Source organism: Chiloscyllium punctatum, chromosome 5, assembly GCF_047496795.1.
Source record: "Chiloscyllium punctatum isolate Juve2018m chromosome 5, sChiPun1.3, whole genome shotgun sequence".
NCBI lineage: Eukaryota > Metazoa > Chordata > Chondrichthyes > Orectolobiformes > Hemiscylliidae > Chiloscyllium > Chiloscyllium punctatum.
This window is the reverse complement of record NC_092743.1, coordinates 44,211,884-44,225,612: the sequence shown is the minus strand read 5'-3', so window position 1 is coordinate 44,225,612 and position 13,729 is coordinate 44,211,884. Positions and strand designations below refer to the sequence as shown.

Sequence of the window (13,729 nt, the reverse complement as noted above, 5' to 3'; positions counted from 1 at the left end):
GAAACGTCTGCAACACAAATTCCCAGCTCGGCGAACAGAACCACAACAATGAGCACCCGAGCTACAAATCTTCTCCCAAACTTTGGAATTGTTGTAAGGAGATTAGCATCAAAATTTAGAGGAATACAACAGGATCATGGTAGAAATATCAGACATATCAGATTAAAGCAGTGACCTATGGTTGGCTTTAGGGAAGAATAACGAGGAAAGATAATATAAACTTAAGTGGTACAATTTAAAGTCAGTTCTGAAGTGGACCCAGGCTGTAAGTACAAAATTTGTGGAAAAGCAAAGTCAAGTTGAAGAAGCCACTGAAAGGGAATTTATGAACTTTAGTTTCATACATAGAGACAGCGCACAAAACCAAGTTTTGCTAAACTTTTATACAACACTTGTTCTGTCCCCAGTGGGGACTATTGCAGCCAATTCCAAACACCACAGTTAAATAAAAATGTCAAAGATTGAACTAGGATACATAGGAGCATTAGTAAAACTGAAGCAGATAGTTAATAAAAAAAAACATACTGCAGATACTGGGAGTCTGAAATAAAACAGGAAAATGCTGGAGGAACTCAGCAGATCGGCAGCATTTTTGGAGGGAAAACAGTTAATATTCTGAATCCAAAGGTATTTCTTCAGAAGAGTCTGAAGACATTCTGAAGAGTTGTTGGGTTCAAAATGCTGACTCACTTTCCCACTTCACAGATTCAGCCAGATCTGAGTTTCTCCAGCATTTTCTGTTTTTAATTCAGGTATTAAAGACTTCGGTTACATGGAAAAATCTGAAAAACTGGGATTGTTCTTCTTTGTGCAGATGTTTAAGGATAGACCTAGGACAATAAGTCCATAAGAAATAGGAACAGGAATACGCCACGCAGTTCCTTAAGCTTGCTGTACTATTCAGTAGGATTATGGCTGATCTGATACTCCTCACATCCACTTTCCTGTTCTTTCCCATAACCTTTGATTCCATTACTGATCAAGAATCTATATCAGCCCCAAAGAGACTTCAGGACTCTAACCCCACAGCTCTCTGTGGCAAACAATGCCAAAGACTCAACCTTTAAAAGAAATTCTTCCTTATCTCAATATTAAATTAGCATTCAGAGACTATGCTTTCTGGCCCTAGATTTCCCCATGAGGGGAAACGATTGTCAAGCCCCTGAAAAATCCTATCTATTTCAATGAGATGGTGTTGGGGATATTAGCACAGACAAGTGATTGGCTAATGAGTAGAAAAATAAGATTGGGATAAAAGGGGCAGATTCAGGATGGCAACTTGTAACTAGTGGAGTGCCACAGTGATCAGTGCTAGGGCCACAGTTATTAACAATATATATTCATGACTTGGGTGGTAGTTAAAGTACTATTGCCAAGATTGCAGATGACACTGAAATAGATGAGAAGACACGTATTGAAGATGACAGAGTCAACAAAGGGATACAGAAAGCTTAGGGAAGTGGACAGATGGAAGATAATGTGGAAAATGTGAGGTCATGCACTTTTGTAGGCAGAAGAACTAAGTCTAATTTAAATGGAAAAATACTGCAGAAAGCTGCAGTACAAAAAAAGGTCTTCCTAAAACATACAAGGCGCTAATCAGTCACATCTGGAATACTGGGAACAGGTTTGAAACGTTTATCTAAAGAAAGATGTACTGGCATTAGAAACATTAGAGACATAGTTGATTTCGGTAGGGAGGGATTTTCTGAAGAGTAAATATTGAATAGGTTGGGCTTATACTTACTGATGTTTATAAGATTGAGAAGAGACTGTCTTTAAACATATATGATTTTTGAGACATTTAGCAGGATAGATGAGAAGAGCTTGTTTCCCTTTGGGAGAGTCTGGCACCACAAGGCATAAACTCAGGAGTAATGTGTTGCCCATTTAAGACAGATACAAGAAGGAATTTCTTCTCATAATAGTGAATCTGTGAAATTCTGTACAACAGAGAAAGCTGTCAAGGTTGGGTCATTAAGTGTGGTGAAGGCTGAGGTAGACAAATCTTTACCCAGCATGTGACAGATTATGTATAAAGCAGCCTTCGCTCCCTCCACCATTGATATACAGCAACATCTACAACTTGCACAGAAGTAACTCATCAGGTTATTTTTAAAGCACCTTCCAAACCTGTAACTGCTATTAGCTCAAAGGACAATGACGGCACATGGGAACACTGACACTTGCATGTTTCTTCCAATCCACTTGCATTCCTGACTTGTAACTATATCTTCAGTGCCACTGGCTTAAAATTTTGGAACTTGCTCCCTAACAGCACTCAGGTTGACCTACAACACATGGACCACTCAACAAGGTGCTTGTCACCACTTTCTCAAGGACAATTAGGGATGAGCAATAAATGCTGGCCTAGGCAGCAAAGCACATATCCCTAGAATGAAAGATAAACTGTAAGTGCCATCTGAAATAGGATACGTCAAACCCTACACTTGGTCATTCATCACCTCAGTGCTCAGCAGCAAAGTTCCTTCTAATTGTATTTAAGCCTGACTGCTGTCAAGAAAATCAAGCAGATTAAATACATTTATCAATATGAATCTGTAATAGCACTTTTATTAAAATAAAATATTCTAAGGAGCTTTACAAGAATGTTTTCAAACAAAACTTGAAATTGAGCTCCTCAAAAATATTAAGGCAGGTGGTGAACAGGAACATGTTAAAGGAAGAGATGGAGACAGTCCGTTGGAAATGGTGGACGGAGAGTTTAGGTCCTTGCCAGCTGACACCACAGCTGCAAAGTGGATTAATGAAAATTGGAGATTTGCAAGAAGCCTCTGTTGAAGAAACCAGATGCCTAAGAGTTATTGGGCTGGAGGTTGCAGGGAGAGGGAGAGTCAAGACCATGGAGATATGTCAAAATAAGATGAGAATTTCAAAGTGACAAGCATAGGGTCTTGCGTGAACAGGAGTTTTTAAGAGTTAGGATAGAAGCAACATAATTTTGGAGTAGCTGAAGTTTAAGGGATGGTAGCTAGGAGAGCACTGAACCAATTAAACCTAAAGGTAACAGCTACATGTGACAGTGACAGCTATGGCTCAGTCAGTACCTTCAAGTCAGAAGTTATGGATTCAAGTCCCACCTCAGGACCTGAGTTACAAAACTGGCATCCAGTGCAGTACTGAAGGAAATGTTATATTTCAGCTGAAACATTAAACTATGGCCTAATCTATCCTTTCTGTCGGACATTAAAGATCCAATGGCACTATTTCAAACAGCAGAAGAATTATTCCCAATGTCTTGGCTAATAATCATCCTTCAATATCACATTATCTTTTCAATATAATTTTGTTGCCGTGGGAGCCTTCAGCACACAATTTGGCTGCCATTTTTCCGATATTTATCTCAGGAAAAATGAATTTAATCAGCTGTAAAGAGCTTTGGGATTTTGTGTAAGGCACATATCTTCATGGATGATGATTTCAGCAATATGCGGAGACAGATCATTTGACAGTGGTGCAAGCACTCTTGGTCATATATAGAATACAGAGTTGGACTCTCAGCTCAGGGTTGCAAGTTAATAGTCTAATTTAGCTTCAGAGCGACCAAAGAGAAGAATGGTGATGGCATCAGTGGTGATGGAATTTGTAGCTGTGTCTCAAAGACAACAAAAGATGAACAAAATATTGTGGACGCTGAACATCTGATAAACAAACAAAAATTGCTGGACATATTTATCAGATCTGGCAGCATCTGTGGAGAGAACAGAATTACATGTGTGTTCTGATGAAAGGTCACAGATGCTACCAAACCCAGTAGAGAACTGGAGAATTTTCTGTGCGCTCTATATTGGATAAAAAAAGGTGGCAAATCAGAAGCAGTGGAGAGGTCAACAGAGGTGATAATATAAGTTGCTGAATAAAAACATGTCTATCATAATCATTAATTGATGAGTAAAAGCCTTCAAATTTTCACTGAAATAAAACAGCAGCTCAAAAAACATTGTCTTGACCTATGTACAATCCAGATAGAGGCACTGTCTACCTTCAGCAATTGCTTTTTAGGTTAGCTGCAAGTCAAAATACACAGAACTAAGGGTTTAGAACATTATTTGCAAAGTTAAGTTTATCTACATTCAAGGTTATTCAGAGCCGAATAACACTGCATCATTTCACAAATATAAATACCTATTTGCATCAATAAATTATTGAATTTTAACCTGGTGGCTTTCAAAGGAATTCACATAATTTTCAACTTTTTTGGGAGAAATTTTTAGTCCAAGTGCCATTACAATATTCTTACCAAATGTGTCGAGTATTCACCTCTTGGCCCTGGAATAAATCCTGCTTATAATAAAAGGATAAAGGTAGCAGTTTTCTGGCAAGCAGTGACCGCAGAAATTAGTTCAAGGAAATTTAAATCCATTTCCCAGTGAGGACTGATTCAGAGTATTGAAACTAGAGGCAAAATTGACAATTGCACTCAGAAGAATTACAGCTTTTTTTTTTGGATTCACTGTCAGATAGCTCTCTTATTGCTACTAAGCAAACTACTGGTCTGGAAGTAGTTGATTTAGTTATCGGATATACAGGAAAAATAGTCATGACTCTACATTTACTTATTCTCTTTGTAAATGTGCACATATTGAAACCATTTAAGAGAATTTAAAGTGTTTTTTGGAATGCCTCAAAGTCCAGCAATGTGCCTTTTGCTATCTCCACGCAGAATACTTCATCAGGTGTTGCAACCAACTTATCCAGTGAGACGTAGTTAGGCTGAGTTGGATCATATTGCGCTCGTCCCAAGTGTTCAAGAAACAGATGTCTGTCTTTTATTCTCAGAAATTTTGCATTAAAAACCTAAGGCAAGAATAAAGTTTTTTTTAAAAGATAGGTGCAGAAAGTTAATTCTCAACACATGCTGTAACAAAAATAATAAGTAATAACATTTTTCCATCACCTTAACACACATTCTTTTGTAACACCAAAGCCAATAAGTTAATATTCAAAATGAATAATTTTGAAGTCTTTAATTACAGTCACTAATATGACAAGAAAAACTATTTTTCCATATTAAACTACGTAGATAAGATGTTTTGTGAAAAATTAGTAAATCTCTATACCACTGATAGTGTTAAGATGTTGAAGGTAAGGAGATGTGTTCCCTAATGGTGTTGGATGGAGAGGTTTTGGGTTTTGGCAAAGATTGGAAGGAAACTGGGGTGTAAAGAGGTGGGGGAAGAGGGAGAAGAAAATAATAACCATTCCTACATCAATAATGCACACAAGTCTACGCAACGAGAGGATGCTGGTCACCCATCCAACGTCGTATGCGAACACAGACCCTGATAATGATGGAGCGAAGAAATAAAAAAAATCCTGAAAGGTTTGACCAGGTGACTGACTCATAACCCTTTTACATTTTTTAGGAATAGTAGGCTGTTCTTAGGGTGGTTGCTATTATGCACTCCCTCACTACAGCTAAAAATATTTGCAAATTTACATCAGCACAGTATCGTTAAATGAGACACTGCATAGGGAAATTCATTTCTCAGATTGCATTGGTCCAATTCAATTGAAACATGCTGTGGTTATGCCATTTTAATTTTAAAATAATTTCTCATTATCTAAAAAGGAATCAATATTAATAAAGCAATAAAGAATTACTTCAATCAAGATCCTGGATTCATTGGAATATTGTTAGACTAGGACATAGTACAGTTAACATAAAAAGGTGAACAGAATGTCATACTTGCCTGAGGAAATTTTGTAATCAGGTGGTGGGGGATTCCCATGGTATTGTGTAAGTAATCAAACAGTCTAGTCAATTTTTTCTTACTAGCCAGGAGGAGTTTGGGGACGCTGATTGCCATATGCTGGATTTCATTATCACGAAATCCCAATTCAATCCGACAAACCTGGAAAACAACAAAATTGCCTGAGGGAGAGCTTTACAATGATAAAATTGGCACAACTGGATGGAAAACTAGCTACTGCAGCCGTTAGATAATAGTCAAAGTTAAATCGGTTCCATTTTGGTTCAAAAACAGGAAGTCGGAAATCTGTACGACCTATTGACTATTTCCAGCATTTTCTGCTTATAGTCAAGATGAGCTTGTCATGTAACTGTTTGTAATGGCTTTCCTTTTAAATAAGAAACGTTGTATACCAAATATTTTTGAAATACGAATTGTAAAATGCATTATTTGAAGTATTAATCTTTTTAACAGAAATTGCCGTTGTAAACTTAATGTTGAAATCTTAGGATTTCTATTGCATTTGTTTAAGATTAGGACACTTCTTGCCTTGACTTTTGTAATGTTTATGTTTTTGTGTACGAGTTTAGAGTTAATCGTTTTCCGATACAAATTAAGTATATTTGCATAGTGAAAGGGTTAGGGATTTTGGGATGACTGTCTTGAGTCTTAGATGCTTTCCAGCAAAGGCAATTTGACTTGGGTTGTGTGATCCTGCTTGCTGAGACTTGCAGGAGAAAGAGGATCAATATCTCACAGGCAACAGAGGGACTAGCATCTTGTAAATACCTTTTACTCTTGGGGAAAAAAAAGGAGTCATTCCACCTACTTTCAGATTTTCTTTGACTGGTTCCAAGCTGCCAGTTAACAATTTGGGGAGACGGGTGACCAGATTACGTGTCTAGCAAAAAATAAAAGACACTCAACTTAAAATTTAAGGTAAAAAGAGAAGAACATTTCAAACGCAAATGAAAAACAGAATTTCTAGACTCTGGAAAAAAAATAATGTTAACATTTAGATAAAGATCCATTATCAGAATCAAATCTGGTGAGAGAGAAAAGTTGAGTGAAGACCCATCATTACTTTTTCTTGATAAAACAGTATTTTTCATTTAGAAAGAATGGGGAATAAATTCATAGAATCCCTTACACAGTGTGGAAGCAAGCTATTCAGCTCATCAACATATTCAGCATCCCACCCTGACCCACCCCCGAACCTATCCCGTAACCCTACATTCACTATGGCCAATCTACCTAACCTGCACATCTCTGGATGTGAGGAAACCGGAGCCCACGAGGAAACCAACGCAGACATGGGGAGAATGTGCAAACTCTACACAGTCAGTTGGCCAAAGCTGGAATCACACCTGGGTCACTGGCGCTGTGAGGCAGCAGTACTGAACACTGAGCCACTGTGCTGCCCCTTGTAATCTTGCTCTAGATTATCACCAAGTGTCCAATCAATTCACTACTAATTAAATTGAATATAACACCTGCTGAATGTTTCCAGCATCTTTTGCTTTCATCCTTAGATTCATTATTCCTCTGCTCATGCCACTGTCCATCACCTTTTGCTGTGAACTATCAACCCTTTCATTACAATTAATCTCGCTCACCTTCCGTCAGAGCACATACCTTCCCTTTTTCCCATTCCCAACATTCATCATTTCTACATTTCTGTTGTTGCTTAAAATTGGTTCCATCTGCAACCTTATCCGGTTTTGAAGAAAGATTATCGATCTGAAACCTTAAATGTTTCTTTTCTTTCCATGGATCCTCATCTATGGAAAATTGCCAGTAATTTCTCCTTTTATTTCTTCTGAGTTGAGCCTTGACTTCTCAACACCCTCGACTGCGTCACCATTCGCTGCTAAGCCTTAAAGTGATACAATTTTCTCCATAAACCCCTCTGTTCTCTTCCTTTCGGAAGATTCTTCCATTTGTTTAACCAAGCTTTTGATTTCTGTTGTATTCTCTCTATGTGGCACAACAATCAATTTGTTTGGAAACAATTCGTAAAAGTCCCATGGGATGTCTTCTCTTCCTAAAATGCATTATATAGCTTTTACCTAGAAGAATGCTGTAGGCCATCATCTAGCATAGCAAAAGCAAACAGCTATACTGATGAAGAATAATGTTAATCTAATTTCAACTGAAAAGGCATTTCAACATTTGAAAAATTCACATAAGAGGGAGTTTGTAATAAAGTTCAAATCTACTTTGATTTTACCACAAACAGCAGAAAATAATCACTCTGTTAGCTGTATATTTACAATAAATCCATTGTATGTTCTGCTAGAGGAACATAAAGATCCACTTGCAGTTCCAACTTGATGGGCTATAACATTGGAGTGTAATTCCTTAATAAGGATTCTCTACATGATAAACATTTTCTCAGCTGTGCACTTGAAATGTTTTGAATTCCAAGGTGTGTGTGTGAGTGTGTGATAGAGAGAGAGAGAGAGAGAGAGAGAGAGAGTGGGTGGTGATAGTATTCACTTGTTAGGATGTTCGCACGCATCAAGAAGGTAATGGACAACTGCCTGGTAACCTTTTCAGCTAGATTCATTTCACTAGATGGTACTGAGCATGTGTGTAAAAGAGAGAGGTCTCAGCATTTTTTTCATCAATGTTGGTAATTTCAGGTTAATAGCTGAATAGCAAAACCTCAGATTAATAAATATTTCACCAAAGACTCTGAACAAATTTCAGCAGGAATCTGTAACAACGAGAATGAAGATCCCATGAAAAAGGAATTCTGCCTGTCGCCAGTGCAAAACAAAGTATAACTTTGCCCTTTTACATTGTCAACTATTCATATCATACTGTAAAATGCTGTCTCAACAAAAATATTCACTTGTCTCATATAACTCTTACTTCTTACAAATGTAGTAAGGCTCAGTTTATAGCACTCTTACAATGGAGTCTGAATGTTGACAACTCAAGGTCTATTGCAGAAAAGGAACACACCATGTAAACTGGCAGACCAATACAATACTAAGAAAGCCTCGTATTATCGAAGGTGTCACTCTTTGGTGAGATGTTAAACTGAGGCTGGTTCTCTTGTCTCTGATTTAGTTGGATATTAAAAATTTCATGTCAAACTTGTGAATAGTAAGGCATTTTTGTCAGTACACTGGTCAATCTCTCCAGATCACAAAAATTAAATTAATTAATCATCCGTCACATTGTTCTTTATGGTATCTTTGTTGTGCAACCCCTATAATGCATTTCAAAGCAACTCATTTCAAATGAAGTACTTTGAAAGGTGCCAAGTAAAAATAAGGTTCCTTTTTTCTTTTAAATGCCAAAGTAATTAAGCATCACTTTAAAATCTAGACTGCCCATTAACAGGCCATCCAATTAACAGTCTCATGCTATGTGGAACATTGATGATTGATGGTAATGATTAAAGACAGGATAGATGGCATTAAGGGGTTACGTTAGAGCCCGGGTGTCCTTGGAGAAGGAGCACGCGGTGTCCACCAACACCCTGGAGTTGTTCAGGGAGAGGTGGGCACCGCAGGGAGTGGAGTGCATCATTTCTCCCTCCAACTGTATTTTGATTTAGTCCCTACCCTCCCCTTCACTGTTTTGATCACACAGCATTGCCTTTTGATGTGAAGGGCAGTACTTGTCACTGGCCACTCGGGTGTTTTTCATATCTTCCTGGTGGTGGAAATTGAATAAAGATTGGTGCACTTTGTGTCTTTCACTGTGTTTCACACCTGCACACACACACCATGGGTGCTGGGGAAAAATTAGCACTACCGCAGTTAGGCGGTAGTGTGGGGGTTAAATAAAAAAAATTAAAAAAAAAGAACACGAGTGTCGCCCTTTGATGTGAAGGGCAGTGCTTGTCACTGGCCACTCGGGTGTTTTCCCTTTTGAGAATTAGATCAGTGTGACTGTGTGCACACACGTACAAGGACTCTCCCTGTTGCTGCTTGGGGCCTGCCTCACTGCTGTTGCCTGGGACTTGCCTTGGGGCCCCTCCCCAGGACCTCCACAAGAAAAAGAAAAAAAAAAATAGCATTAAGGCTTGGTTATTGTGTGTCCATGACTGGATTATAGAAACAGCAATTGTAGAAGGTCTCCTCAGCCCATAGCATCAAGTCTCAAAACATACTGCTTCACTTCCCTCATGAGAGCCACACATACGCAGTGTTAAAATTCATCACACAGCAGTACCTTTTGCACATTTAATCTCAGTTCTCTCTGGTAGAATGCCAGCCTATTGTCTAGTCTTTCCACACTGAAGTTTAGCAAATAAGGGGCTCCTGACACCATCCTTGAAATGGCTTCTTTGCTGAATTTCTTTGATTGCAAGTACTGTATTCTAAAAGAAAATGAAAAACCATTGATGCTGAATTGAGAAAAAAAGATACTTAAACCAAAGATATCACCAAACATCTTGCATCTATATTTGGATTTTACAAAGTTTTATTTTAGCATATAGGGGAACATGTTATTTATCTGATTATTTGGTACAATGACTGATGACAGCTAAGAAAACATGGAGTCAAGAGGCAGAGGGCAGAGTTGATTACTGCTGGCTTCAAGGCTAAAAGCAGAGAGTGAGAGTAACTGGTAGTTAATCTCAGTTACAGTGATGGGAAGTAGTGTTCCACGAGGATCAGTATTGGGTCTACTGCTATTCAAAAGTTACATGAACAACTCAGACTTCAGAATCAAAAGCATAACTTCCAATTTCAGTGCAACAAATTGGGGGAAGGGCTATTCATAAACCACATTGAAGAGGACTGGACAGATTAAGGAGGACATTAAAACGCTTGTAAATGGACAAATAATTAGCAAATGAATAATAAATGTGAGGTAGTTTTTTTGATAAAACATAGTGTGGTCATTTATTACTTTGAATGGACATGTCTTAGTGGGAAGGAGGAACAAAGGGATATTTCAGAATACAAATACACCTGAACACTAAAAACTATGCCATACGTTAGCAAGGTCATAAAAATACAAACCAAGCACTTGATTTTATTTCTTGAGGGATAGAATAGAAAAGGATGGGATTGATGCTAAATCTGAACTGATGTGTGCATTCTTATTGGAAAGATTGACAGGCTAGACCTCTTTTCTGTATGAAACAAAGAGTGACAATATACAGTTTCTAAAATTGAGAAATGTTTTGATAGCACAAAGAGCATTTTTCCTCTGGTGAGGAAGAACATAACTTCCATCATCGGGATAAGCACCAAGAATTCTAACAGGGAATTCAGAAGGATATTCTTTATCCAGAGTAGTGAGAATATAGAAATTGCCACCACTGTGACTGTCTGAATTGAATAATTTAAGGAAAATTACAGAAGAATATGATGGAGAAGGGTTATAATGGCAGTTTTAGATGAGGATAGGTGGGAAGGGGAGAGAGTGGAACATAAGCCCTGATGTTATCTAGGTTAGTTGGTTTGGTTGTGACTGTGCCATACACCCTATGTAATCCCACAAAAACAATGTCCTGACATACTATATAGTTAATAGGTTTTTCTTAATGAACTTTGTCTCAACAACCTTTGTAGCTTTAACAAAATTATCTTTTAATTGTAGTTTATCTAGACTTCTTTAATAGCCTGTAAATAAAGCAGAATTATTATATCAATTTAGTAGTAATACTACTCCTGCTACTGCCACCGTCAACTTGGATTCACATTGGTCCTTTACAATACTCAATTGTTGAAAAAAACATTTTAAACATTTATAAGGGGAAAAAAATCAAACCCAAGAGAAATTAAGATAAGAAAACTTTACTCAAACTCATTTGATTCAAGGGGTTCTTAATAAGAGAAAATGGAGATGGAAAGTTTAAGCAGTGAACTCTGGAGTGTTCAAAGACATAACAATGATTAGATTGGGACAGGGGGATCCCCCAGAACACTGGATCCTGAGGAAAGGAGAGTCACTGAGTTGTTTTATATTGCTGGAGGGATTGGAGAGGTAAAAGGGGAATAAATCATAATTTTAAAGTTGAGACAGAGGGGCTGGGATCCAAGATGTTCATAAAGAAAAGAAGTGACAAGAGATCAGGACTTGGTATAGGAAGGAGTACAACATTTTGCCTAAGCTAAAAGTTTAGAGGGTGAAGGATAGATTCATTGGAATAGATTAGTTTGGCAATAACAAAGATATGTATGAAGTTCACAACCACAAACACATTCCTAGTACTGGACTCAATAGTCTGAATCATATCCTCCCATGCTGGAATGACCAAGACTCTATGTCTAATAATCTTTAAACTGCAGACCAAGTCTTGCAGTCTCCCACTATTTTATTTCACAAGCATTAAGAACCACAATTAAATACAGTACTTCAGCTTTTGTTCCCTGTCTTGAGGTAGCATTTCTCCATTGACATTTATTGGGCGAATACCTCTTTTTACCTATTATGTATTCTTGTCATTCTTGGACATTCTGTTTTGTGCTTTTAGCTAGATTTCCTTTCTGATTTTTCTTTGCCACCAGTTTCTTTGTATTTCTTATGCTAGATAGATCTCAATATCCCTTACATTACCTCATCTGTAGATTCTCCATATCCTCAGTCAGAATGAAGGGGTTTCTGGTGAGGAATGCTCCAAGCAAATGATCATCTACTCCTATATCTTTTAGGAACAGAAGTCTCTCTTTTACATCTCTGTTAAAATCCAGTCTTAATAGCATATTGGCCACATTTGGTCGCCTTTCTAGTTTAGACAAATCTACACCTGTAAGATAGGATTTGTAATAAAATTGATCAATACAGCACAATGTTAATCACAGTTATTTATTTTCTGGCTGCGACAATTAGTTTAAAAGGAAGGCATTATACTTTTATACATGTTAACAGCATACGTTTGTACACAGCAATACTACTTGTCCAGAATTCAAACAAAAATTTGTTCATATGTGGAGTTTGAATGAATATGGTATGCACTAGCACAGACAGGGAATCTAGAAGATGTGATCTAGGAGATGAGGAAACAAGTAACATCAAAGTGAATGGTGAGTGTTCCCTATTTCAAATTTCCCCACAAGACTCGAAAAACTTATGATGAGAGCCATCAGGCTTTAATAAAAACTAATAGAATCCATGAATATATTGCATGCATATTCTAATGCTGAACAAAATCACTGTAACATCCTTCCACAAGAATGCAGTTAGGCTTCATTCAGAACACGACGTATGGTTCTATCCCTGTTTTGTGATGGAGAATTATAGGAACTTAAAAAAGATCAGAGGAAGGCCATGAGAATAATACCAACTTTGAAATCTCCTAGCTATCAGCATAGAATTAGACAACAGAGAATGTTTTCATCTAAATAACTGGACTTTGGAGAGATTTGAAAAAAAAAATTAAAAGTAATGAAAGAGTTCGTCAAATAAGTACAGAACTATCTGAGATTGCAAGAGTTTTTTTTCTATCAAGGATCATCAACTCATTTTCTTTTCTCCAGTACTGTCCAGCTGTTTTCCTGTTTTTGCACCTTTTACGAGTAACTTACCATTTGGAATCATAATTCTTAATAACACCATGTCTGTATTGGAAATACTCAGTGGACTGACTGTCCTTCTCTTTTCTGTCGTTTCAGATGTCTACGATCCACAATAATTTAATTCTTGAATGGAAGTTAAATAAAAGAAAATTAACCATGAAGCTTGGGCAAATAAAGATAGCGAGCACTTGTGAGTAAGAGTCAGCTAGGAGAGTCTGCTGCATCAATGCCCCCAAAGCACTTTAATTATTTAGATTTATTTTCATAGAATCATTACATACCTAGAAGGACCAGCTTGGTTAGCGTCTCCGACTGGTCAACATAGTCACGCAAGGTAAATGAGGTAGGAGGGAGTGAAGGACTTGCTTCAATTTGCAAAGCCTCTTCTTCAGATAATTCATCAAATGGAGAATAAGGTGGAACATCTAATTCTGAGATTTAAATAAAAATATTAAATTAACTGAAGAGTACAATTGCAGAGCAGAACAATGCAAGGTCCTCTTCATACTTAACACTTTTTCTTTT

At 37.5% G+C, this 13,729-nt stretch overlaps 1 protein-coding gene across 15 annotated transcripts in view; it reads right to left on the bottom strand.

Moving 5' to 3' along the window:
* Positions 1–2,556: 2,556 nt before the first annotated feature.
* mterf3 (mitochondrial transcription termination factor 3) overlaps positions 2,557–13,729 on the bottom strand; it is a 41,966-nt gene continuing 30,793 nt past the window's right edge. For 14 of the 15 annotated variants that reach the window (XM_072570167.1, XM_072570179.1, XM_072570164.1 and 11 more), the window contains 6 exons: positions 13,486–13,635; positions 12,246–12,435; positions 9,906–10,053; positions 6,544–6,615; positions 5,715–5,876; positions 2,557–4,818 (listed from right to left, as the gene is read on the bottom strand). In XM_072570167.1, the coding sequence (XP_072426268.1) occupies positions 4,624–4,818; positions 5,715–5,876; positions 6,544–6,615; positions 9,906–10,053; positions 12,246–12,435; positions 13,486–13,635 (917 nt within the window). In that variant the 3' untranslated portion in view covers positions 2,557–4,623. The remainder of the gene's footprint in view (positions 4,819–5,714; positions 5,877–6,543; positions 6,616–9,905; positions 10,054–12,245; positions 12,436–13,485; positions 13,636–13,729) is intronic. The other variant, XM_072570165.1, reaches the window with a different exon arrangement.